Below are 27,773 nucleotides of genomic sequence, written 5' to 3'. Positions count from 1 at the left end.
GAGGCAACCTGCCCCCCATGTCAGAGAAGAGGTACATTAACAAAGCAAATTGCTGAAGCTCAGACTGCTCAACTCAACACCTTGGTGTTAAGAAAATACCTTTCAGCATTCATTTTACCAAATAGGAATCAACTCTTTGAAAGGGTTGATAACTGCAGGACAAGGGGAAATGGTTTGGAGTTGAAGGAGGGCAGCTGGAGGTTGGATGTCAGGGAGAAGTTGTGTGCTGTGAGAGTGGTGAGGTGCTGGAACAGCTGCCCAGAGAGGCTGTGATGCCCCGTCCATCCCTGGAGGTGTTCAAGGCCAGGTTGGATGAGCACAAGGTAGAGCTGATATGGAATACGGATTTATATTCTTGCAGTATCTCAACAAATCTGAGGCTTGTAGCTCACCCACCTGAAGCTAATATTTGTGAAACTGAAGTTTCAGTTACTTCCAGGTGCTACAGAAGCAACTTGGGATATTCTGCTTGGTTGCAGGAAACAGGACAGGAAAGGATAGATTTGCAAAGCTTTTACAAGTTTCATTATTATTGTGAGACCCCTCTCCTGCATCAGGGAAATAAAGGAGAGACTTCCCTCATTAAAATTTGCAGCATCTTATAAACACTGTACAATTATGTCAGTAAGCAGAGTTATCCAAAGTATTTAGAAACATTTATAATCTGGTTTTCCTTCTAAGTGTAGGAGAAGAAATTATGAGACGATTGTCTCAGGTTTTATTAAGAGTTTCAGTAGCTAGTAAGCAACAGAACAAGCATCTGTGTGGTAAGTCAGTGTAAAGAGCACTGTGTTCCAGCTGACAGTTTGGCTAGAGAAAGCCCTATTTAATAACTCAACCACTTCCAATAGAAACTCTACCCTGGAAAAAAAATACAGGAGATGAAAGGACATGTGAAAACGGATGTTTGACTTCATTTTCTTTCTATAAAGCTGGAAAATAACTGGCAATGAATGAAATGAGGTGAGCACAACCTGCAACTTAAAAAATTTCTCAAATCATGAGCATAAACAACATAGAAGTGTGTTTTTAGAAGCACTGAATATGAAAATGTAAATATAAATGAATAATTTCTACCAATTCAGCAGGAATTTTAATCTCCTGCCATGGAGATGATTTTAGGTTACTTTTAAACAAAAAGTTGATAAGGAGACTTGTAACCGAGTATGAGATAAACATATTTGTACTACATTTCAGGTTTAAAGATGGACTTAATCCCAAAATAAGCGTTAGTTGCCACCTTCCTCCCTCCCTTCACATGGGACAACAGATTTCAACATTAAAAGAAGCCATAATACGTCAAAGAAAATAAAATGCAGATACAAATTTACAGCTTGGATTATATTCAGCAGCACAACAGTAAAGCCATTAAGAACAGAAGTGCCATTTCCATGACCCAGTACGGTGTCCCACTGTACCACAGAGTGCACTGGCATAAATCTTGTTTCAGAGAAGACTCCAAATGTTTAAGTTTCTCAAACAAAGTCCACCTTCTCATAGATCTTTTCAATGAAGGTCAACATATTCCTCATGTCAGCTGACTGCTGAATGGTGTTCATATCCTCTAAAAGACCCTTCTGATTTTCTACCATCAAAATCTCTTCCTGAAAAGAATAGTAGGCAATAAAAAACTGATTGAGTCCAAAAGGAATTTCAATCCATCACTCTTTCATGATGGATTGAAAATCTATTATTTTTAGATACAGCTAAAAATAATAGAGATTCAAAGGCACAGAATGAGATAGGCTTCCTTCCATCCATAGATATGCACCAGAAATGATTACAGGCTCCCTAAGACCGTAGGGTTCCAAAGACACAACAGGTATTCCTTTAAGTGGCATGTTTTTAAGGGCTTTGTTCTGTTTTTAAAACACAGCTATATGTTCTGAACAAAAAAGAAAGAAAAAGAAAAATCCTTCTGCTAGACTGGCCTTTCTGGCACTGGTTAAGTGATAAACAAACTTTTGCCTTCCTTCTCTTGATCAAATTGCCTCTGAAAATATACTCCATGCTCACCTGCAAAGTGGATGCCTGTAAACTGCATTTGGGGAGTTCTGGAAGGTGAAGTTCTTTAGTGTCACCTTCCCTGAACAGCTAGAAGGGAAAAATAAACAAGACAAATAAGGACAAACAAATATCAAACACACAAGTAGAAAAATAAACTGTCATTACCCAAGTTGTTGTGTTTTTGTTTTTGTTTTTTTTTAATTTTGCAACTGAAGTTGAAAAACTGAAAAGGTACATTTCTAAAAGCAGATGAGGCCTTCATACACAACCTTCTCTGCAAAACAGCTTGGCTCTGCTGGCTCTTAAAACAGCTTCCCCTGTAATGCAGCAACACCTACTGTCAGTACCTTCCTGGCCTTTTTTTCCTCTTCCTCCAACTGGCCCTTGAGCACCTCGATGTTGTGCTGCAGTCTCAGTATAGTTTCTTCTGTGTGTTCTGCTGATTTCTCAGCTTCATTTATTTCTTCCTAAGATGAAATATAAGCAAAACCAGAACGACATCAACTTCAGAGATGGTAAGACTTCTGTATTTAAGTATAAAAATCCCTACACATGCTGTCCTAAAGAACAGGAAAAAAAAACCAACACCAAAAAAAAAGAAAACCAGAACAGCAACTGAACTTAAAGATTCTTTAATATCTTCATTAGTACTTTGCAAGTCACTGAGGGTTTCCTGTCTCTTCTCCAAAGCATCAGTCAAGATACTGAAAAAAACCCATGAACTAAAACTCTGTTCTGCAGCAAAGGTGGGTGACAATGAAAACAGCAGACTGCACCTTCAGAGCAGCACAGGCACAGCCAGCAGTCCTACCATAATGTTGCAGCACACTAAGGAATAGTGATAGGACAAAGGGGAATGGTTTCAAAGTGAGACGGGGAGGTTTAGGTTGGATCTGAGGAGGAAGTTTTTCCCCCAGAAGGTGGTGAGGCACTGGCACAGGTTGCCCAAGGAGGCTGTGGATGCCCCATCCCTGCAGGCATTCAAGGCCAGGCTGGATGTGGCTCTGGGCAGCTGGTTGGCGACCTGCACACAGCAGGGGGTTGGGACTGGAGGAGTGCTGTGGGCCTTTGAACCCAGGCCATTCTATGAATGGCAAGAGCTTAAAACTTATTTCCTTCCCTTCTGCACATTTCATACCTGCAATTGTACCAAAGCTGTTTCATTCATCTCAAGCATTTGTTTCTGTGCCACTTGAAACCTCAGGACATTGCTCAGGTTGCTCAGCTTCCCTGAGGGTACCTTTAAGGTCTTGAAGACTCTCAGCACCCTTCATTTATAAGAAGAAGAAAAAAAGAATGACTTGTTAGGAGTTTTGTCTTTTTTCTTTTCAAAATAAAAAGAAAACTAACTATTAACTTCCCTGTGGAGAAATAAAACAGTTTAGCACAATTGCTGCCAGTGAAGTAAAAGGATCAAGATGGGAAGAAAAGCTGTCTTAAATTATTTTCCAAAGTGGAATTCTAATTCATTAACTGTGGATTAGCAAACATGATGCTTGCCTACAAGAAGGGCACAAAAGAGGATCTGGAGAACTACAGGCCTGTCAGTCTGATCTCAGGGCCAGGCAAAGTCATGGAGCAGATCATCTTGACTGCCATCATACTGCATGTACAGGAGGAAATCAGATGACCAGACCCAAAATTATAATTTCTTACCTTTCTTTCAGCAAATTGAGGTGTTTCTGAACATCTTCTTTTCCCTTACTTTGTTGGCACAAAATAGATCTGGAAAGAAAGGCAAAAATTTTATCAGAAAGCCTGAAAACATAAAGAATGCATTAAGACAAGCGAAAACAGTCAGAACTTCTCTAGATGAAAATTCCCAGCTTCAGACAAAGTATTACATCATACACTTTCTGGCAGAAAAGGACACAAGAGGGGTTTTGGTCAACAGCCACATGAATACAAACAGTCAGCCCAGATGGTCAAAAAGGCCAATGGTGTCCCTAGTTCTCACCAGAAACGGTGTCCAACTGTACTAAGGACTGCCCCTCTGTACTCAGCACAGGTGAGACCATATCTGAAGAACCACGTCTAGTTTTGGACCCCTTTCTACAAGCAAAATACTGAGTTGCCTTGATTGAGCATGTAAAGAGAATAGCAGTGAGGCAGGTGAAGGAATGGGAAGTAAGACATATAAAGAGAGACTGAGGGAAAAAGAGTTGTTCAGTTTGGAGAAGAGAAGGCTGAAGGGAGACCTCATTGCTTTCTTCAACTTTCTGGAAGGAGGATGGAGCATGGTGGTTGTTAGCCTCTCTTTTCAGGTAAGAAGTGATTTTATCACTTTCATAAGGAAACAGACTAAAGTTGCACCATGGGAAGTTTAGATTGGGTACCAGGGAAAATTTTTTTCATGGAGAGGGCAGCTAGACCTTGGAACATGCTGCCCAGGGAGGTGGTTGAACACCCAGCCCTGGAGGTATTTAACATATGTGTGGATGGGGTGTTTAGGGACATGGCTTAGTGGTTTGTGTGGTAGAATTAGGTGATGGTTGGCCTTGATCATAATGGGTCTTTTCAAAATTAAATGATTCTATACCAGGTAAAATGTATCCAGCCAACTACATCACCAGAAGAGCTCCAAAGCTTTCCTGACCTAGGCAGTATTATGATTTTCAGTCTATTCCTTGTGAAGCAGAAAAGAATCACCAGGATATGCAGCACTTACAGTATTCCTGAGTCCATCACACCTTCCAGAAACTTCCTGCTGCTCTCTGACAGTGGTTGCCACGATCCTAGCTTAGCACTGGATAGCTTCACCTTTTTTGAATGACCTTTTTCTCCTGATAACACAAAGGTAAAAAGGAAGAGAAATGGTTTCCCAAATCTTGGTCAACAGCCTCACGACTCACCTCAATCACCCAGCAGACAAGGATGTAATGGTTCATATTTTTCCATGTCACAAAAATATTGCATCAAATCCATCCACATTATGCAGTGCTTACTTGTTGCCAGTGACAAGTTCTTTAACAAGCACAAAATAGAAACAGGTTCCTTCCTAGACTAAGACTGTACTGCAAATATTCAGTTACTGTTCAGAAAGAAACAACCTCCAACTTATTTTACTGACATACCTTAAACATCTATGACTTGAACAGAGTAGTTACTATCAGCACTATATGAGACAAAAAATAAGGAAAGAACACAATCTGACCTGCAGAGGAAGAAGAATCCTCATGTTCCTCAACTTTCCTTCCGACTGCCTGAGTGACATGCTGAAAAGAAATATTTACCACAAACGCTGTCATTTTGAAACATCCTTTAATGTGCAATCACTTATTTACTATCAGAAACCTGCTATAAAATGTGAAAGCACATCAGTGCCTGACTACAAAAAAAGCTTTCTGAACCATAACACTTTAATTCATCTCAGGCAGGTTAAGGAAAGCAACTCGTTCTTCCCATTGCTCCTGTTTGAAGGATGGCTCATGAAACACACAATATTTTTGGCTAATTAGGGCTGCACTAACTCAAGTGATGGCAAACAATTTTATACATTTTCATACAGTGGCTAAACTCAGTCCTGTGAACAGAGAAAGATACGCAGCCGTGCTTCCTGTTCTGAAACAGGAACTTGAGAACAGGTTTCAAGATTGATGAAAAAGATCATCAATTTTTTTTTTGTGTATTTGCAACTACACTTTAGTTAACACAGATTGAAAATCTGCAGATAATATAATGGGTTGTATGGGACTGCAATCAGACACTCAACTCAAAAATCAGATTATATCTCTTTGTTAGACTTTTTTTTAAGCCCTGTCTTTCCAGTAAGAGATGTCCCCCAACCCACAGTCATGCCTCATTCATGTCATCACTTTTTAGCAGCACGTACATTTGTGAACAACTGTTCTCAAGGATGAAGCACAGGAAGAATAAAATTTCCCTGAAAACCTTTAACAAACATCTTGAGAGCTCACTAGGAATGGCAGCCATTGTCATCAAACCTGCCTGATGTGTTAATGTCACAAAAACAGGTCATACATCCCTCTGGTTTTATGATTTTGTTGCTCTCTCTTGTTTTAGGCTTGAATAATATATATATAAAAGGAAAAAAAATAATTGTTGCTTATACACATCAACTATAGAACATAGAAGGGCTGCTCTGAAAGTAATTTTATTATGTTGGCCCATAATATCAGAGGCAGACGTTGCTGGGATGGCAGTAGAGATGGAACCTTCCCATCAATATCCCATCACATGCAGGCATTATAGACAGTCTGACAGAACGGCATCTGACATGGAAGTGGAGATGAAGCAAAGGTGTGTCACTGAATTCCTCCATGCAGAAAAAATGGCCACCATAGACACTCATCAACATTTGCTGAACATTTATCTGCAGTACTGTGTCCAGGTCTGGAGCCCACAAAACAAGAAAGACAGAGAACTGTTAGAGAGGGTCCACAAAGATGATCAGGGGACTGGAGCATCTTCCCTATGAAGACAGGCTGAGGGAGCTAGGCTCATTCAGCTTGGAGAAGAAAAGGCTGTGGAGAAAAAAAAAGACCTCACTGCAGCATCTTCAGTACCTAAGGAGTCGAAGGGAGGGGAATCAACTTTTTGAAAGGATAGGTAACAGCAGGAGAAGCGGAAATGGTTTGAAGTTGAAGGAGGGCAGATTGAGGTTGGATGTCAGGGGAAGTTGTGTGCTGTGAGAGTGGTGAGGTGCTGGAACAGCTGCCCAGAGAGGCTGTGATGCCCCGTCCATCCCTGGAGGTGTTCAAGGCCAGGTTGGATGGGGCCCTGGGCAGCCTGGGCTGCTGTGAAATGGGGAGGTTGGTGGCCCTGCATGGCACAGGGGGGTTGGAGCTTCGTGATCCTTGAGGTCCCTTCCAACCCTGGCCATTCTGTGATTCTGTGATTTATGGAGACCAACCAGTGGATGTAAGCATAGTGAGGAGCTGGTGATGCATATCAGCAGTGGAGAGAATGAAAGTGGTCACCTCCACTGGTGCAGAATTTCAGGAGGGTAGCATGAAGGCTCCTGTTCATTACTGGTGAAAATGCATAGCTAACGGTGGTGGCTATGTTCAAAAACAGCATCTTGTAGCTAAGAATTTGCTCTATCAAATGGTGGCACTGTGCTCATTGTATCTATTATAGTTTCCATGGAAATAAAAATGAGACATTGCTTTGTGAGCAACCTATGTATTTTATATGTAGCCAAAGACAATTCTGAGCTACCTAGCCAAAAGGTTGGACCCCATGGCCTTGGTCAATGTCTGTAAGGGCATTTTCTCACGAGGAGCAACTTTAATGAGGGATTCATTATCAATTACACCAGAAAAGCAGGCAGAACTCTTCTTTCTTTCTTTGGTTACTTTTATAGCTTGCTTTACCTGAAAAATAATGACTTACCTTTTTTTTCTGATGATGTTTATTTCCTTTGCCCCCTGTTCCCTTCTTCTGGCTGGTAGGTCCTTGCAGGTTGTGTGACTTAGTGGGTCTTTTTGCTGTTCCCCCATCAGCAGCCTCTCCCCTTTTACCAGAAGATGCATGGTAGCGTTTCATGGTCTGCAAGCCATGCAGAACAGGAGGAAACAACACAGATAACCCACTAACTCAATTCCTCGTAGCCCAAACCATGCATCAAGGAGCACAAGGCTGTAAAAACCCACAGGCAGAGCGTGTTCCAGTGTCTGTCACCCTCATTGTAAGGAGGTTTTCCCTCACGCTCACATGGAGCTTCCTCTGCTCCAGCCTGCCCCTCTGTCCCCGAAAGGAGACCAGCCCACCCACTTCCACACAGCAGCGAATGGCCACGTCTGAGCCGGCACGCAGACTACAACTCCCAGCATGCACCGGGGCCCGCGGGAGCGGCTGTATACACTCGCCGAGAGCAAAGCATGATGGGAACTATAGCCTGTAACTGCAAAGACCCCCTCCCCGCTTTCCCGAGCCCGTGCCGGATAATACATCACAAACATCCACCAACCCCTCCAGCGCCTCACCCTGCCCAAACACTCACCACCCCGCCGCCTGCTGAGCGTTCCCACCGCCACCGATTCGCGTCAGCCCATAGAGCCGTTAGCAAACCGTACCCCGCGCGCAAACCGGCGCATGCGCACTGGCAGCCACCGCCCCTCGCGTAGGAGGGCACAAGGCGGGAATACGCGCATGCACACTGCCTCTCGACGCGCATGCGCAGTGCTGCGAGAGGTGCGGGTGCCGTAAGGGGGCTGACGGCAGGTAGCGGGGCTGAAGGGGCCGGGGTGGCTTTGGGGTCTGTCCCGATCCTTCCAGTTCTCCCGTTCTCCCCGCGAATAGGGCTGGGAGCCCTCAGGGACGCCTTAAATCGGCGTCCTCACTCCTATTGGCCGCTGAAGGGGTGTGTATAGGGCGGGCTGTGGGACCAAACGGGACTTTGTGGTGTCTGCTGCCCGGGTAGGTGTGTGTGAGGAAATGGGATTTCACAGAATGGTTTGGGTTGGAAGGGACCTCAAGGATCACGAAGCTCCAACCCCCCTGTGCCATGCAGGGCCACCAACCTCCCCATTTCACAGCAGCCCAGGCTGCCCAGGGCCCCATCCAACCTGGCCTTGAACACCTCCAGGGATGGACGGGGCATCACAGCCTCTCTGGGCAGCTGTTCCAGCACCTCACCGCTCTCACAGCACACAACTTCCCCCTGACATCCAACCTCCATCTGCCCTCCCTCAACTTCAAACCATTTCCCCTTGTCCTGCACTTATCAACCCTTTCAAAGAGTTGATTCCTATTTGGTCAAACGAATGCTGAAAGCTCTAGTATTGTGTTCAGTTGTGGGTCACGCATTGCAAGAAAAACATGGAGGCCCTGGAGCGTGTTCAAAGTAGGGCAACAGATCCGTGAGGGATGTGGAGCACAGGTGTTATGGGGAGTGGCTGAGGGATCTGGGATTGTTCAGTCTGGAGAAGGGGAGATTCAAGGGAGACCTTATTGCTTTCTGCAACTCGCTGAGGGGAGGTTGTGGTGAGGTGGGTGTCAGCCTCTGCTCCCAGGTGGCAGCTATAACAACAAGAGCTAATGGCCTCAAGTTGCACTAGGGGAGATTCAGGTTGGATATTAGGAAATATTTGTTCTCCAGAAGAGTGGTAATACATTGAAAGAGGCTGCGCAGGGAAGTGGTGGAGTTACTGTCCCTTGAGGCGTCCAGGAACCGTGTAGATGTGTCAGATAGGGACATGGTTTCATGGGCGTGGTAGTGATGGGTTGGACTCGATAATTAGTGAGGATTTTCCAACCTTAATGATTCTATGATGCTATGACTTTCACTGGCTGGTTAATCATGGTGTTGTTTAGGGGCCAAAATAAATTACGTGTTTCATGTGTGGCTGTAGATGAGTTGCAGGAATGTCTTCCCTTGCTAGAAGAAAATGTAGGATTTTTCCTCGACTCTTTTTTGCGCTGTCTGATCAAATGGGAAGGGAAAAGGATGTCTGTCAAATCAAACAAGTGAATAATATGCTTTTGTTTATTCCTGAGTAATTGTTTTGGCTTTAGCAAATTGCTTGAGCTGTCATGCACACTTCTCCCATGTCAGATTTATATGATAAGGTAAAATATGTGGTTTTAATCCCTTCAGCTCACGCCATACTTGCCACCCATTGGGTCAAACATGCTAAGAGCCAAGGATGCTCTTCTGTGCCTGCAGTCCTGCCGTTGCTTCTGCCCAACACAGCTTCCAGCCTGCAGGCTCACATGGCGCTCACTGCACCGTCAGCCACTGCACCCTGAATGGGCTGCCCTTGCTGAAAAGCAGCTGAAAGGCAAGAATCCAAAGGATTTAATTTGGCATACCCCAGAGGGGATCGACATCAAGCCCTTGTACTCCAAAAGGGACACAGAAGACCTTCCTGAGGAGCTGCCAGGGGTGAAACCTTTCACTCGAGGACCCTACCCAACCATGTACACATACAGGCCGTGGACCATCCGCCAGTATGCTGGCTTCAGCACTGTGGAGGAGAGCAACAAGTTCTACAAAGATAACATTAAAGGTAAGACAGCTGTGCTGGGTGAAGACATCACTGAGCTAAACAATGGGAAACATTCACATGAAGAATTGTATGGCAAATGTGATTATGAAGCCCTGTGAGTTTTCATTTCTGATGGGTTCTTCCCAATGGTACTGGATCGTTTCTGAAACTCTCTTTACTTCATTTTACTATCGAGATGGAAAGATGAACAAGTTAAATGCTATCTGTTACTACTCTGACTTGACGCTGACAAAATTTGGCAGCATCCCAGGGTCCAAAGAGTAGAGAGTTCATGGAACATTTGCTCTTATTTTGTGAGCATGTAGAAGCTCGTAGAGACAAAAAAAATCTGAGCTTGGTCAGTTAGGTTTCTGAGATCAGTTCATTCTGGCATCTTGGGTTCCCATCTCGTATTGTCAGTTTTAAACTCACATAAATACATACGTGTTGTGTCATTTGTGCTGCACTAGTAAGGCCAGCTTCATAAAAGATTGATGTTTTCATTACTTGAGAGCAGTTTCCCCAGTATTTCTGCAGAGTGTTTTGCTTTGCAGCACTATTAGGTATTTTCACTTGTAAAAGTCTCTGAGTCTGCTCTCTTACAGCTGAAAGTTGTCACTGTACCTCAGGGCTAACACTAGTTTTTAGATGAGCGATAGAGGCTGATATGTGACAGCTAAGAGTTCTGCTGATGATAAAGAAGCTGATTGGCAAAGGAATGAAGTGTAGTTTCTTCAGGAGCTGCAGTGCTGATGGATGTCTGGGATTTGTAGAGTTTCAGGTACTGCTTCCACATCTCAGCAACAAGGAGCTCTAACTGTCTGGTTCCCTGCTCTGTATGGACAGTTTTCTCTCACTGCATATGTCATTTGAGCCATGGCAATGGTCTGTATTCATATGTTTTATTTGTAGTAAAGAGAACTTAATGTGGTGTGATTTATCACACTGTGTTTCCAGCTAAGCAGTATTTCTGTTTGCAAACCCTGATACTATCTGTGTATACACATTTATAATTTGTGGCTCAGTAATGCATTAAGCATAGTAAACTGATTATGTGGTTGACATGGAAAGACTAAATATTTTGGTCAATTAAGCTTTTCAAGTTGAAAATTACCATGTGTTAGATGACTTTGGAGAAATCTGAGCAGGAAGCAACAAAAAATGGGTTTACTGCACAAACCTGAGTGGTGGAAAATAAACTGTATAAAATTGGATTAAATCAGAGATTGGCCTGGGTTGGAAGAGACCTCAAGGATCACGAAGCTCCAACCCCCCTGTGCCATGCAGGGCCACCAACCTCCCCATTTCACAGCAGCCCAGGCTGCCCAGGGCCCCATCCAACCTGGCCTTGAACACCTCCAGGGATGGACGGGGCATCACAGCCTCTCTGGGCAGCTGTTCCAGCACCTCACCACTCTCACAGCACACAACTTCCCCCTGACATCCAACCTCAATCTGCCCTCCTTCAACTCCAAACCATTTCCCCTTCTCCTGCTGTTACCTATCCTTTCAAAAAGTTGAGATCCAGTTCTAATGCAGCTGTTTAACACTTCTGAATCTTTTTTTTTTCTTTTTTTTTGTTTTCCTCACTTAGCTGGCCAACAGGGATTGTCTGTTGCTTTTGATTTAGCCACCCATCGTGGCTATGATTCAGACAACCCACGAGTTCGAGGCGATGTTGGAATGGCTGGAGTTGCCATCGATACGGTAGAAGACACCAAAATCCTTTTTGATGGAATTCCTTTAGAGAAAATGTCAGTTTCTATGACAATGAATGGGGCAGTCATCCCTGTGCTGGCAACGTTCATTGTAACTGGGGAAGAACAGGGAGTGCCTCAGGCCAAGCTGACAGGGACAATCCAGAACGACATACTGAAGGAGTTCATGGTCCGAAACACGTACATCTTCCCTCCAGAGCCATCAATGAGGATTATTGCTGACATCTTCCAGTACACCTCAAAGGTATTCATTGTTTAAGTGTGTTTACTTCATTTTTATACCTGGTTGACTATTTATAAGGGGCTTTGCAGAACGAAACAGAGAACAGAAAGACCTGTCATAGTGAACAAAGATGAGGTTGTGGAAGAAGATGGGAAGACAGATCAAGGCAAAGTAAGGTCTCAAATCATTTGCAAACATTTATAAATGTTAGGATTAAGTAAATTCAAATCCAAATCAAATTCAGACGAGCCTGAAAAAACAGCAGGAAACTTGGATACAAGGAGTAGAGAGGCTTTTTGTTGTGCAGGGGGAGAAGCCACATAGTTAAGAAGCATTATTCAGCTGTTAGCAGGAGCAAGGAGGTAGAAAACCTAAAGGCCTTCTGCAGTGAAATAAAGCACAGAAAGCAGATAAGGAAAAGGGTGAATCCTTGGATTTATGCCTGGAAGTTCGGTGCTGCCAGTTGTTTTTTGAGTTGCATTTTCATAGGAGAGTTGGGACACTTTGAGGAAGAGAGTGACAATGAGAAATAATAAATAAAGCACAACAAATATTGAGAAGTAGTAAAAGCATGGGAATGTATGCGAAATAAACATCTGAAAAGAACAGTTAGCATGTTGTATTTGCAATCTACAAATAGTGGATTATTTGTGAGTGTTGTCAGCACAACTCTCAGGTTTTCTCCTCCCTTCTGCTGTAATACACGTTTTTTTATTTTTGCAGTATATGCCAAAATTTAATTCCATCTCAATCAGTGGATACCATATGCAAGAGGCAGGAGCTGATACCATTCTGGAATTGGCTTATACTATAGCAGATGGCTTGGAATACTGCAGAACTGGACTGAAAGCCGGCCTTACCATTGATGAATTTGCACCAAGGTGAGCTAAATACAAAACTCATTTTGGGTAAAGTTCCTACAGTTGAATTTTAACCTTTTTCAGGATTTCTACACGTACAAATAATATTTGCAAGGCTCTTGCTGCAAATATATTTTCCTACCTTTGAAACTTTGTAACAAAAAAAAACAAACCAAACCAAGAAGAATACTTAGCTGGTCCAGACTACATCTGTTTTAATGGACCGAATAAAACTAATTTACAAGCCCAAGCATTGCCCAGGCTTGTTGTAATAGTTGGTTTGTGAATCAGTGAGAGGGTCTCTAAGCAGTTGTTGAAAGAGGTTCTAATGGAGTTAGAGCTTTAGGACTGCAGAGTGACTTCTGCTCCTAAGTAGTTTGTGAGCAATAGCCACACACATACATTGTGTCCAGCATCTTTCCCCAGCATTGCAGTGCCAGTGTCTGTGTTAGTGATGTGCTGGAGCTCTTCTTCCCCCAGGGCTCCCCCTCATCAGACCCAGGGCTCATCTTAGCAGTTCCAGAAGCCATAACCACTGGCAGTTTGCCTGCAGTTACCTTGTTTCAAAGACTGCTTATTGGCATAGATGTGTGTCTTCTGTAGCAAATGGCAGCAGTGTCCAGGAATATTCCTATCACCTCACGTAAATCTGTAAAATTAAATTAATCGGGGGCCTTGCTGTAGGTCTTGTCCTTTACTGAAATTTTGTTTTTAGATTGGTTTAATGTTTTATCCTGTTTTTGTACTCTTATTACAGGCTCTCCTTCTTCTGGGGAATTGGCATGAACTTCTATATGGAAATAGCTAAGCTTCGAGCAGGGAGGAAGCTATGGGCTCACTTGATAGAGAAAAAGTTCAATTCCAAGAATCCCAAATCTCTGCTGCTTAGAGCTCACTGTCAGACTTCAGGCTGGTCACTCACTGAGCAGGTTAGGAATTGTACTCTATTTCCTAATTAAAATATGTTCTCGTGGTGTATATCTTAAAGAGGGCTGTTACAGGCACCTGCATTGAGTGATTCTTCACTGGCTTAGGGCACAGGTTACCCAGTTACCCCTCTCTGAGGATCATGATAGTTCTTCTTTTACTCTGAAGGTTTCTGCACTCAATGCAGCTGTTGAAATGTTTGAAGAAAGCCGAGAAAAATCTTAACCTAAATGCTAAAATTGCATTTTGTAGTACTGACTTCCTTTTTGTGCACAGTACTTCAGATTATCTGTTGCATCCATTGATGTATCCGTGAATTTGCTACAAGCAAATTTCAACAGTGGCTCCCACCTTTGTGTAATACTGTCATTAGTGAAATTACTGAACATGTGTGGCTCCAAAATGGATCTTGACTCGTGACCTGTTCTCCAAATGTGCTCTGAGACTTTGGTATTCTGGGGTGGAGGGATTCCACCGTCTCTAGTTTGAATTAATTATTTGTAACACAACTTGATATCCATTGAGCTTTGCTTTATTATTGTGACCGATTTAATTGTACATCAATAATTCTGGCTTGCTTTATTGATTAATCTCTTTGCCTGAAATACTGTTGAGCGATACATCCATTTCATTGGATGTCTCCCATTTTTTCAGCTTTTGGTACGATTACAGTTCTTCTGCTGGGAATTTTTCAATCATTTATGTGCAGCAGTGTTTGTGAAATCAATGTACCTCAGCCCTGTGCCAGAAGCTTTGACCTTTAGAACCTTCCTTTTCTTTCCAGGATCCCTTTAACAATGTTATTCGCACTACGATTGAAGCAATGGCTGCAGTGTTTGGAGGCACCCAGTCACTGCATACAAATTCATTTGATGAAGCTTTGGGTTTGCCTACAGTGAAGAGTGCTCGCATTGCTCGCAATACACAGATCATAATACAGGAGGAGTCAGGGATTCCAAAAGTGGCAGACCCCTGGGGGGGATCCTACCTGATGGAGTGCCTCACCAATGATGTCTATGAGGCTGCTTTGAAGGTTGGTTTGCACGCCGTTTTATGTTTTGTAGGAAAATTGCAGCTATAGAATTTTTGAGAGATGACTGTTCTGTATCTTGGTAATTTCTTAGGGAGGAATTATTTAATCCTTAAATCTTCAGTGGATTTTTTTTTGTAGATGAACTTTATAAAAGCGTATATACAGTGTTTAGAATCATAGAATCATAGAATCACCAAGGTTGGAAAAGACCTAAAAGCTCACCCAGTCCAACTGTTCACCTATTCCCAATAGCTCCTACTAAACCATGTCCCTCAACACAACATCCAGCCTTTCCTTGAACACCCCCAGGCTCGGTGACTCCACCACCTCCCTGGGCATCCATTCCAGTGCCTGACCACCCTTTCTGAAAAGTAATACTTCCTAATGTCCAGCCTGAATCTCCCCTGCCATAGCTTGAAACCATTCCCCCTGGTCCTATCACTGATGACACGAGAGAAGAGGCCGACCCCCAGCTCACTACAACCTCCCTTCAGGAAGTTATAGAGAGCAATGAGGTCTCCCCTGAGCTCCTCTTCTCCAGGCTGAACATTCCCAGCTCCTTCAGCCTCTCTCTCTTCAGCCTCTCTCTCTCTTCAGTTTAGAGAGATGCATCAGCATTTCAGCAGACTACCTTCAGAAAGGAAATATTTCATTGTAGGGCAGATAATGAAAATATTTTGCACTCTGAAGTCTCCTAATTTTAGAAAATCTGTGTTTTCTGTGTATGTTTAAAGAAAAAAAATGGGGAGTCTGAAGAAGAAATGATCAACCCATCCTACTTAGGTACATGCAGAACAGGATCTCCAGGGAACCAAGCCTGCTGGAGTTCCAGAAGTGTTTGGACAACACTGTCAGACGTGGGCTGATTTTTTGGATGATCCTATGTAGAGCCAGGAGTTGGACTTGATCTTTTTAGAACTCACTATGTTCTTTGATTTATGTCTACTCGTGTGTGTGTTACTCTGCTTCATATTTAGAAACTAGAGGTTATTGGAAGCCAAATTTTATAGCCGTGTAAGGAGGCAGAAAATTGTTTGGCCAATGCAGAATTTTTGCTGTTGTTGTTCTATTGATTCAAAATCTTTTTTATTTTTTTTCAAATAATATATTTCATTTGTCAGTTGTTAGTTGCATGTCAAAGGTATAGCCCAAGAGTAGCCTGACTGGTGGCAGACCTGAATAAAACTGTCCACCTGTATGTGGAGCTGTTGGATTGGATCCAGAGAAGGGCCACAAAGATGCTCAGAGGGCTGGAGCACCTCTCCTATGAAGAAAGGTTGGGAAAGCTTGGTGTGTTCAGCCTGGAGAAGACTGGAGGAAACCTCATTGCAGCCTTCCAGTACTTGTAGGGAGCTCATAAGCAGGAGGGAGAGCAGCTTATTACATGGGCAGATAGCGATAGGACAAGGTGGAATGGGTTTAAACTAAAAGAGGGGAGATTTAGATGAGATGTCAGGAGGTAATTTTTTACTCAGAAGCCAATGAGGCAGTGGCAGAGGTTGCCCAGGGAAGTGTGGGTGCTCCAACCCTGGAAGCATTCAAGGCCAGGTTGGGTGGGATCCTGGGTTTCCACAGCAGAGGGGTTTGGACCAGATGGGCTTTAAGGTTCCTCCCAACCCAAGCCATTCTGTGTTTAGCCTACAGGTAAACAGTGATTCTGCCTTTAAGCAAAAGTGCCAAATCCCAACATCAATTAATGAACTAATACAGGATCAGACACTAGGCTGGCACCATGCAGATTGCTCTGTGTAGTGGGGTGCAGTGACAGGTGTCTTTTAGGACTGTGTTAACTGAGATGCTTCCAGACAGTACCAAGCATGGTCTGATGACCACTCTCTGTAGGTAGTTTGAGCACAGTATTTTAGAGTTGAATGGGCTTTTGTACGAGAGTTGGACCATGACGCAGCACTTGTCTTCAGGATCTGGCAAATGGCCCTGGCTTTTTTTAGTTCATTAAACTGACAGGCAAAAGTCAGTGCAGAATCAAGGTCTCCAATTTTAGTCCTTCGTGAAGGGCAAACAACAACTGTTTGTGGTTGAAAGTGCATTGCACTGTTACTGAATTCATGGAGTTTTGGCAATAAAAATGATCTTGTTTGAGATCTCTTGCAACATATACCAGAATCTGGTCAGAGACACAGAGAGCTAGGAGAACAGGACTGTATACTTAGATGTACTTAGAATTTGGATGGTTGTGCAACTGCAAAGCTTGGTTTGTGAGCCTTACTAATCCTCTTTTTCTCCATCTTCTGCATTTCCCAGCTCATTGAGGAGATTGAAGAAATGGGTGGAATGGCCAAAGCTGTCGCTGAGGGAATTCCCAAACTTCGTATTGAAGAGTGTGCAGCCCGAAGGCAAGCCAGGATTGACTCTGGTAGGGAGCAAGAAGGAAAAAGAAGGGAACTTTTGTTTTTTTCCTGCTTTCTTTTTGAGGTAGTACATTTAAACTGTTCCTGAGTGTAAAACTGTGACAGCCAGCAGGTGGCAGTGTTGAATGCATCTGGCCAAGAGGCTCCGTTTCCTTGAGAGCCGTTTATTTGTCCTGAAGACCAGAAAAATCATTTCATTTTAACAGTCACTTCATTTTAGGAGATGATGCAGTTCTTTATTTGTGCATAGATACATAAACACAGACAGTGAGTGTCTGTGGAGGTGTGTGTGTGTATGTGCAACTGTGTACACTTATACACATATGAATGTGTGTGTGTGTGTACATGTATGTTTATTACCTCTGCTCAGTTTTTCTGGTCTGCAGGGATAACTTGAACAGGAAAGAAGTTCGATGAACCTTTTTTGAGTATAAATTTGAAGCAGGTTCTTGACCAGTCAAGAATGATCAATACAATCCTGTTTCTTCTCCCAAGATGGATTACTTCATCCTACTTTGAAAAGAGGAGTAGCAAGCAGATAAAATGCTTGCTAAGTCCATACTGGCTGAAAACTAAAATGCAGGTTTTGAACACGATAATTTAATACACAAAGCTGGCTTTCACTTATTTGTTTGCTAAAATCAGAAAAGTAAATGGAAAGCAATGTAGAGGACAAACACTTTTGTTGAGTCCTTGAAGAATCAGTTATGGAAACTCAAAAAGAGAAAATAGCAAACGTATCTTAGTGAGTCACTACTAAATGAGTCTGAAAGACAAATATTCTGTTTCAAATTGTTTTCTGCCCAGTGTTAAGTGTGCTGAATGTTCATGCATATAATCATCTCTTACAGTAAAGTGTGGGAAATAGACTTAAATCCTTCCTGTATTTCTCAAAGTATTTGAAATGTTATAAAGCAAAGCACTGTATTTTATTACTTAAAATGTTCTTGTTGTATAAACTTTGTGTCTTTTCACACTAATTTGCACATATATCCTAAATTTTTTTGTGTTTCCACTGGAAATAGGTTCTGAAGTAATTGTTGGAGTAAACAAATATCAGCTAGAAAAAGAGGAGGCAGTTGAAGTTCTGGCTATTGATAATACTTCAGTCCGTAACAAGCAGATTGAGAAGATTAATAAGGTGGGAAATACCTTCTTAAAAATGAAGGCTGTTACAATTGCAAATAGAACTTAGGTAAACATTACAGGAAATGTGGCTTCCCTAAAGCATGACCCTTAAATCTGTTTGGATCCACTCTAGTTGTCAGTGGAGAAGTTGGATTTCTGTTCATTAATTTTAGTAGAGTGATGGAAACCCCCCAGGAAACGAAGTAGCAACAGAACCATTTTTGTTTGACTTTTGTTCATTTGGTGTTCATCATTGCCTTTCAGACAGTCTCCTGAGGACATGGATTTCAAAACTGAGACAGACAACAGCTATGCCATGTTTTGCAATCAAAGCACGTAACATTTCTTACTCAGGCTGAATATTTTTCTTCTGCACTTCAGGTGAAGGCCAGCAGAGACCCTGCAGCAGCTCAGCGATGCCTTGATGCTCTAACACAGTGTGCAGCCACAGGTGAAGGCAATATCCTGGCTCTTGCAGTGGAAGCAGCACGTTCAAGGTATTAGAGATAAGGGTGAAAATCCAGCTGCTATTTAAAAACTGGTTGTTCATTTTCAGGGGGAAGTTGTGTGCTGTGAGAGTGGTGAGGTGCTGGAACAGCTGCCCAGAGAGGCTGTGATGCCCCGTCCATCCCTGGAGGTGTTCAAGGCCAGGTTGGATGGGGCCCTGGGCAGCCTGGGCTGCTGTGAAATGGGGAGGATGGTGGCCCTGCATGGCACAGGGGGATTGGAGCTTCGTGATCCTTGAGGTCCTTTCCAACCTGAGCCATTCTGTGATTCTGTAATTCATCTTTCAACTGTTTTTGGGTATGGTGTCAGTGAGGTTGGTCTCGAGGTCCTTTGGACTTTATTTTGGAGATGGAAGCAAACACAGACTTGTGCATATGATATTGTAAGACTGTTGCATTTTACAGTCTCTTGAAGCTATGCTTGAATTTCTACTGAAGAACAATGCAATATGAAGTATCTCATCTGAAATGATGTTGTACACAGGAGCTGTGTTGTTTCAGGCTCAGAATCTTAGCAGTTTTGAGACAGAACTGCCTTTTTCTGCCACCCTGCCATTTCATAGGTCAGGGAGCTTGAGAAGCCACTGAGATGTGAAAAGAGATGTGCACAATCCTAACACGGTCTGTTGCTTCATCTTTTCCTGCACCAGAGCTTGGTGTGAAAATGTTTTTATCGTTGAAGGAGGATGTTTCCTTAGGCAGACAGCGGTGTAAAAGATCCTCTTGAATGGAGCAGTGAGGCTTCCTTTAGAACCCAATGGAAGATGGGTGGGTTTTTTGTTGGTTTTTTTTTCACCTAAGGTGCTGTTAAGACTATTTTCTGCTTCAAAGTAAACATCAGTCTGTAGAATACAACATATCTGTCTGTTCCTTAATTAACTAAATGCCTCAGAAATGAACAAGCCAAAATCACTCATGTTTGGAATGCCTTCTTGCTTGTTCTCAAGTTTCTTCATTCTCTTTTTTTTGAACACTAACAGCCACTCTTTGAATACGTTTCTGTACAGCAGCATGTCTACCTATACTGACTTTGAACTGTGGAGGTCACTGGAGGATAATGGTGGATTTACCAGGAATTCATGTCTTCTGTACCAAAACTGACAAATTACCCGCTAGTTTCTTTCCTTAGTGACCTTGTTTTTATTATCTGTCAAAGCATTAATACTTTGTAAGCTGCAGATGTGAAACAAAATTTATCTCTGCCCTGAAGCCATGTAGGCTAAGTATGGGATGTGACCACAGAATGACTTTGTTATGGCATCTGATCGTGGAGTTTTGAGCAACCTGGGCTAGAGAGAAGTGTCCCTGCCTATAGTGGTTGGAACTTGGTGATCTTAAAGGTCCCTTCCAACCTAAACATTCTGTGACTCTATAAAGAGTATCTGAAAGAGCACTGTATGTACTGTGAGCAAGGAGTTCTTCTATATAGGGCAACATGCAAAGAGATTTTCAAGAGAACACACTCAGGGTAGTCTGTTTCTTCATCTCTTGAAACTCCCATTGTTTTTCTGCATAGAAGGAACAGAAGAGCACAACACAGGTATGCTTGCACGCGCTGCTCTTCGGTTTAAAACAGAACAAACTATACATACATGTTTCTTTTGCAAAAGAAGAGAAGGAAAAAGATTTGTTATTTTCTAGAGAAAGCAGTGTGTTCTGCCACAGTAAGCCTTTAGGCAGTTTTCACAGGAGTAAGTTGCCAGTGTTTATGGAGGACCTGTATCTATGTCAAGGCTGTGATGCAGGCTGTGATGTCTGGCACTGTGAGAGGGAATCACTATTTCCAGATCCTATTTATCAGTCTGCTGCAGACTTGCTGTTCAGCATTGAAGAAGTCTCTTAATCTAATGCTTATGCAGTCTGTTTTTCTACTTTTTTTTATTAATATCAGACAACAGTAACATTAACAAGATTATTTAGATATTCTGAAAAACAAAAGCCAGTGTAACACAGGTAGTACTTGCTAAGCTTTCTGAGACCTCACAGATGCTGTGAAATGAAGATTTACACAGAGATATCAGCAGGTTCTGATGCAGTCATGGACGGGTTGCTTTGTCACTAATGCTCTCTATGGCATTACTAATAAAATAAATTCAAAGAGAGTTCCAGGCTAAGTCCAGTTCATCCATAAACTTATAGATAATATAAATCATCTATTACTTGACATTGGTTGCTTTTTTTGTGTATAATTTTCTGGAGTCCAGACTTGATTCCTTCTTATGCTGAAGAAGAAAATGGGTAAGAGCAGAGAACTTTCAAAATATAACTCCAGAAGGTAAAGGGGGAGGGGAAATGACAAAAAGATGAAGCTTTTGTCTGTAACATGAGTAAAAATCTGCATGTCCAGCTTGCTGCTATCTTCGAGGCAAAGCGGGGAACCTGAAGACAGATACCTCAAAATAAGAGACCACCTTCAGGGATATGCATTAGAGATCTTGCTTACATGCTCAAGATAGGATTTTTGCTATTTCTGCCATTTCACATTAATGTAGCTTTAGATTATAACTACTGTTAAGTTTGCTGAGTATGCTGCACGTGAGCCAGTGACAGGGCAGCAAAATAGCTGGGCAGCCACAGGAAGTAAAACACCTCTCTGAGATGTACAGGGGATCCAGTTAATGCAGCGAAAATCCATCTGTTCTACTGGCTGTGTGGCAGACTGTAAGGTGGGCATCACACAGAACCGATCTGAAATGCAAACAGCAAAAGGAAACCTGCCTGCAGTTCATTGGTCATCCTCTTGTACAGGTATATGGACAAGAAGTTGCACCAAATGTCCTTTGAGTCATTTGTATTAAAACCTTTCGAGTACCTCATCTCACCTAAGAGCAGCTTATAGGTGATAGCATATTTTGACTGACTGGTCACTACTGATGATATATTTCATCAGGAGCTCGGTGGCATGCTGGCATATGGTGCCAGCTCCCAGTTCATTTCATACCACAAGGAAGCAGTTTGTTGTGATGCAGCTTAGTGAACTGCTCTTCCTCCACAGCTGTTTTCCCCTTCTAAGTAGACTCCTTTCCTCAGTATTTGGTTGTAGGCTCAATTGTTATTAGAACACAGCGTTGTCTTTTTGGGACAGTTCTGCATGTGAGATTTTACACGGAAGGGTGGAATCCATTAAGCACAAGATTTTAAATGCTTTGTAATAGAAGCTGTTGTTTCATTTGTTTGTATGAGAAGGCAGCACAGCCTGGTTTGCTTCTGGCAATTGTGCTATAGCAGCAAAATGTGTATTATTTCTAGCACACGCAGTGTCTCAAATAGCAAACAAAGCTTGTTACTCACATGGAAATCTCGGTCAATAAAATAGCTATGCTAGAAGCAGATAAGATAAGAAGTACTAAAATATAAAGAGCAAGGTCAAGAGAAACAAATTCCAGTAAACGAGTTAGGTTGCAGTCTGCTTTTGTGTGTGTTCTTTTTCTTTTTTTATTTTCTTGATATATATATTTTGACTCTTAGTATATGAGTCCAAATGCAGAATCCTGCAAGCTGAGCATTAAAAAATTCCCGGGTGAGAAAACTTGATTTAATTTCCTCAGTATTTTGCCCTGTAACAGTCCCAGCTGCCTTGTCATATGTAAAGTCACTTCTCACATCAGCAGAACAGTATTTTCTTAAAAATACTCTTGCATGTTCCAGTAGTGAGATGCAAGTCAGGCATCCAGAGTTGCAGGGCCACAGGGGAAGCAAGTGTAATTGATTTTTTTGCTCCTGCAGCAAGGCAAACAGTTGGGCTGCTGCCAGTTATTTCTGTATTCTGTTTCCATGTAAGCCTCCTGATAGCATCAAGACTTTGTTTCTGCATCTTAGGTGCACCGTTGGAGAAATAACAGATGCAATGAAGAAGGTGTTTGGGGAGCACAAAGCCAGTGACCGAATGGTGAGCGGAGCTTACCGACAGGAGTTTGGGGAGAGCGATGAAATCCTTCATGCTATCAACAGGTGAGAAGGGCTTTGCAGGAAGCCAAGCACAGGGCTCACATTAGGTTTCCGTGCTGCTGTGCCTTAAAAAAGCCCCATAACAAACCACCTGCGTGGGCATTCCCATACCTGTAAGCCAGTAAGCAGGGTAAGAAAAAACAACTGTGATAGGACAGAAGTCATCAGTTAATTGAACTAACACTGAGATGGTTTCTGCTCTGAGGATTTTGTTGAAACAGATGTGGTAGTCTTAGGATTAAAAAGCTGAGAAACACTGTCTGAAATCCCCACACACTGGTTTGCTTTGTCTCAAGACTGTGTGACAGTAATGTCTACAAATATTTCCAATTATTCCTATTAGTAAAACCTGGTTTTGAGCTGCCCAAAAATTGTCCCTGCGGCTTCGTTCTTCACTGTTCCTAAAATTGTAAGGCTAAAATATGCCTGGATATCAACCTAAAACTTCCTGTCTATCGTTGTTACTTTGTCATGTCACTAGAGAGAAAACATCAGAAGATGGCAATATGTGTGAAAGCAGTGAGTATTTGTGCCTTTTGGCAGCTTCTGCCTTTGCTGCTGTTCTCCTGAGTGAAGAGGCTGAATTGTTACAGTGGGCAGTGATGTAATATGGGCTGATGTGTCCCTGCTCTGTTGGGTCTTCTACATTAAAGAGTTATGGGATCTCTTGAAAGGGAATTTTCGGATGGCTTCACAGTGCTGATGTTTAGCCTGATTGAAAGGTCATTGTGCTGGCAGATTACACAGTCTTCTCTTATTTCAAATGTTTCTTTTGAATGTAAGTATTTATCATTAAGCCTTTACGTGAAGCTGAACCTATTCCTTGAGAATCAAGAAGTAGTTTCTTTTTTGCATCTGCCATTATGTCAAAGTTCATGTGAACCAGCTAGTGTACGTGGTATTGAAAGTAACTTTGCTACAAGCCACTTTTGCACAGGCCTTCAAAAGTGAAATTTCACACCTGCCCCTCTCTTAACTCAGGTCTTGGGGTGTACTGCCTTAGGTAGTCTTGGAGCAGCAAAAAACTGTTTCTGTTAGGATTGAGCTTGTGGGTAATAAGAAAATAAAAATATGGAATAGAAAACAGAACAGAGAGAAGAATTGTAAGACTTCACAAATTAATGCAGATACTTACTGGTTGGAACTTAGGAACACAGAAGGCAGTCCCAACTCCTCCAGATCCTCAAGTAGAAGATTGGTTAGTCTTCTTCTCTCAGCTCCTGTGATAGAATTCATGTCTAAACTGTGCAAGTGCTTTATTTACTGCTCTCACATGGTGCATTTTCTGCTCCTAGCACAATCTACTGAGGCTGTTTAATTCTGTGCTGCTAAATGCTTTGTCTCAAGTCATTCTTTTCCCCAAACTAAACCCGTGGATTCCTACAGTGACTAACCCAGTCAAGTCAGCATTTGGTTTCGAGATGCACCAAGTCCATACAGCTCCATCATTTAAAAGAGTACTGAGAACACTATAAGCAGTATTAAAAAACTCCTTTTAGCAATGTTTCTGAGAAACAGTTGTCTTTGCTTCCTGCTCCAGGATAGATACTGGCAGTATATGGATAATGAGAGGTAAGGTGACAGATGAATCTCGGAGGCTGTGGTTACACAGTCACTTGTAATTCAACAGACAGCTGAACTGTCACTAAGCAGAAGGGAGGCACTGGACACACACAGAATGGAAGCTGTACTCATCTTTTTCTGTGCTCCTGCATAGTGATGTACTACTGCACAGCACTTCTTGTGCCATGCTTCAACCTTTTGAACTAAATGCTCATAATTATTCTTAAAATCTAAGAGTTGTGTTTAAGTTGGTGGTTATTCAGCTCATTAAACCCTCATAGAAAGCAGTATTTTTACCATTGCAAAGCAGAAAAGTCGTGGTTTTCTTCAAAAAAGAATATTTTATTGTTCCGAATAGTAAACACAAGGAATGGATTAATAATCACATAACTGTGCCAACTACATAAGCGAATGCTGACTTGGAAGATCCTTTTATTTGATGTACAGAAATTATGCTGCAGTTGCAGCTAGTGCTTTTATTTCAGATTTGGGGAAATGCTTCTGGTGAATCTCAGTGACTGACAGTGATGTCATTCCTGCTTTCCATCAGAGTTACCAAGTTCATGGATCGCGAGGGGCGCAGGCCCCGGATACTGGTTGCAAAGATGGGCCAAGATGGCCACGACAGAGGAGCTAAAGTTATTGCTACAGGATTTGCAGACATTGGCTTTGATGTGGACATAGGTCCCCTCTTCCAGGTATGACTGACTGAGCAGTGTTCAATCCCACGTCCTTCAGCAGCCAGGCCGGGGCAGTTAGCTGTGTGTAATCCTCTTTCCATACAGACTCCTCGCGAGGTGGCCCAGCAGGCTGTTGATGCAGATGTGCACTGTGTTGGTGTGAGCACACTGGCAGCAGGTCATAAAACTCTCGTGCCTGAACTCATCAAAGAACTCGATGCCCTCGACCGCCCAGACATTCTTGTCATATGCGGAGGTGTCATCCCACCCCAGGTATGCACCAGCATCATCTCCACCTGTGCTAGTTTTAGTTGTTTCTTAGGTACTCTGAACGTCAGAGGTGACATACAGCACTGAAGGCTGCTGGGTGCCATCACCAGCTTCAGCACAGATCTGCAGGAAGGTCACACGGTGCTGTCACGTCTTGTTGATAGAGCTTTCTGTGCATCATGTCCTGGTTTAACTTACGTTGTTTGTTGGATGGAGTATTAAGTTCTGCTGTGAGGAGACTAGCCTCGGGGAAGTGTTTTTCATGTTCTGTTAGTTTCAATTACCAGTACCTTGCATAATGCTGGTAAAGGTTAGCTCCCATCTGAAGGGAACTTGTTACTTTCAGTAATGGCTCTGAAGAGGCACAGTGACTAAGAGGTATGGCTGACAGTGCAGCTGCAGGCTGCACATCTCATTCTCTAGTTAGCTGCTCCTCCTGTTCTCTGTCATCAGGCTTAGTCCCTCTCATTAACTATTTCTCCTAAGCTTGCTGGATTCCCTCGCAGTCAGATCTGTGTCTTTTTCCTACAGTTTTCTTTAGCTCATCCAGAATTTGCCAGGCAGTTACATCCCTAGGTTTGTCTTCTGTCTAGAGAGAGACAGATTCTAGAGAGAGAATCTAGATTCAGACTGATTTTGCATACGAATTTATTTTAACTTCCTTTTCCCTGACGTTTTCCTTCTCTAACCAGTCAGGTACATAGTTCAGGATGGACAGACTTTTAAAATGTACCAATCTCCTAGGATTTTTCTAAGAGACAAATTATGTTCTGTCCATTAGGATACCACTAGCCTGTAGCTGAAAGACATGTAGAATATACTGTGTAGAAGTGAGAGAGACTAGATAACTGCTTCTCCAATCACTTCAGAATTTCAGGCTGACTATAACATCAGAGTTACTTAGATTGCAGGGACCATGAGCAGCCAGTCACCTATTCCAAGCCTTTGTTCAAAGCAGCATTTTCAAAGGTAGATCAAATTTAGATTAGGTTATTCAGGGTCGCATCCATCTGACTTCTGATATTAGTCTGATGATAAACAAATAAGACCCTTGTTGTAGATGCTTTTTAGCGTTTCTTTATTCCTCCAGTTACTGTATTTTTTTGTCATTTCCCTTGATGCTCTGTTGCCTCTCGGGGAGTTGATGCATATTTTCTCAGGCCCGGCACATACAGTCACTGTGAAGGTCAATTTTCTGTTGCACTGGTAACTAAAGATCTCACATTTCTTTCTGGACAGGATTATGATTTCCTACATAAAGCTGGTGTTACCAAAGTGTTTGGCCCAGGGACTCGTATTCCTAAAGCAGCTGTCCAGGTATTGGATGATATTGAGAAATGCCTGGAGAAGAGGCAGCAGTCCATATAATGCTGAAATGCAGCACTATTCACCCAGCCTTACGTTCATCACTTTGGGAATGTAATCAGCGAAGGACGGCCAGCCACGTTCCTTTGGTTCCCCACGACCTGGTGCTTTGTGCTTTCTAAGAAAGTTGTAAATTCTCTGCTTGTTCTGCTTGAGGATTATTTATGTATTTACCCACAAAGAAAATTTTATCTCTGAAACTATTAATTCAAGGAATCAAGGGAATTCAGTAGGTGGGTTTGCTGTTGGTTTGTTTTTTCCTTTTTTAGGTACACTGATAAATAAAATATCAGCTCAAGCTCTTTGGTTGACCTCTTTTGCATCCAGATAACCATTTGAATTTTGGAATCGTGTATTTGGCAGGCATGGGAGTCTTCAGGCAAAATTACTAAAGTTCAGCAGAGATGTGATTGACTTAAGCAGCACTTTGGTGTTAATGTTAATCAGACTCAGTTCACTTTAGAAATAAGTAAGTAGATAAAATATAGTTTTTCTAAGTTCATGGTTTGTTTAATAAGAAAATAATGTTGTGTCTGGCAGTAATCAATATAGGAGCAGCTGTGCACCTTTTGCCTACATCATTGCTCCTGTGCTTCACTTTTTCTCAAATAAATCATAGAATCAAAGAACAGACTGGGTTGAAAAGGACCACAATGATTGTCTCATTCCAACCCCTGCTGTGTGCAGGTCGCCAACCAGCAGCCCAGGCTGCCCAGAGCCACATCCAGCCTGGCCTTGAATGCCTGCAGGGATGGGGCATCCACAGCCTCCTTGGGCAACCTGTGCCAGTGCCTCACCACCCTCTGCATGAAAAACTTCCTCCTCAGATCCAACCCAAACCTCCCCTGTCTCACTTTAAAGCCATTCCCCTTGTCCCATCACCATCCACCCTCACACACAGCCGTTCCCCCTCCTGTTTATCCGCTCCCTTCAAGCACTGGAAGGCCACCATGAGGTCACCCCACAGCCTTCTCTTCTCCAGGCTAAAAAAGCCCAGTTCCCTCAGCCTTGCCTCACAGCAGAGCAGCTCCAGCCCTCTGCTCATCTCAGTGCCTCCTTTGGACCTGCTCCCAGAGCTCCATGTCTTTCCTGTGCTGGGGGCCCCAGGCCTGGATGCAGTGCTGCAGATGGGGCCTCACAAGAGCTGAGTAGAGGGGGATGATCACCTCCTTCCCCCTGCTGGCCACCCCTTTTTTAATGCAGCGCAGAACACAGCTGGCCTTC

The 27,773-nt window shown here is 42.8% G+C and overlaps 2 protein-coding genes across 4 annotated transcripts; one reads left to right on the top strand and one right to left on the bottom strand.

Annotated features, from left to right (window-relative positions):
* Positions 1 to 498: 498 nt before the first annotated feature.
* On the bottom strand, positions 499 to 8,161 carry CENPQ (centromere protein Q). Its single transcript, XM_052693418.1, is given in 10 exon segments — positions 499 to 1,604; positions 2,017 to 2,094; positions 2,355 to 2,474; positions 3,146 to 3,275; positions 3,664 to 3,732; positions 4,676 to 4,790; positions 5,162 to 5,222; positions 7,363 to 7,518; positions 8,046 to 8,113; positions 8,116 to 8,161. Coding segments are annotated over 10 exon segments (957 nt in total). The 5' UTR covers positions 8,147 to 8,161; the 3' UTR covers positions 499 to 1,475.
* Positions 4,010 to 27,182, top strand: MMUT (methylmalonyl-CoA mutase). 3 transcript variants are annotated; one of them, XM_052691520.1, is made up of 13 exons: positions 4,010 to 4,271; positions 9,569 to 9,980; positions 11,554 to 11,921; positions 12,624 to 12,781; positions 13,518 to 13,689; positions 14,472 to 14,720; positions 16,983 to 17,094; positions 18,115 to 18,230; positions 18,599 to 18,714; positions 22,543 to 22,674; positions 24,785 to 24,932; positions 25,020 to 25,187; positions 26,424 to 27,182. In XM_052691520.1, exons 1-13 carry the CDS (start codon positions 4,128 to 4,130, stop codon positions 26,550 to 26,552), a joined length of 2,424 nt encoding a protein of 807 aa, XP_052547480.1. In that variant the 5' UTR covers positions 4,010 to 4,127; the 3' UTR covers positions 26,553 to 27,182. The 3 variants fall into 3 exon arrangements, with proteins under 3 accessions (XP_052547480.1, XP_052547491.1, XP_052547496.1); XM_052691531.1 differs by lacking the exon at positions 4,010 to 4,271 and adding an exon at positions 8,105 to 8,163; XM_052691536.1 differs by lacking the exon at positions 4,010 to 4,271 and adding an exon at positions 8,116 to 8,193.
* The last annotated feature ends 591 nt before the right edge of the window (positions 27,183 to 27,773 follow it).

This window comes from Tympanuchus pallidicinctus, unplaced genomic scaffold (genome assembly GCF_026119805.1).
Source record: "Tympanuchus pallidicinctus isolate F22 unplaced genomic scaffold, pur_lepc_1.0 scaffold1, whole genome shotgun sequence".
Lineage (NCBI taxonomy): Eukaryota > Metazoa > Chordata > Aves > Galliformes > Phasianidae > Tympanuchus > Tympanuchus pallidicinctus.
The sequence above is the reverse complement of the archived record's forward strand: the minus strand, read 5'-3'. Positions and strand labels throughout refer to the sequence as shown.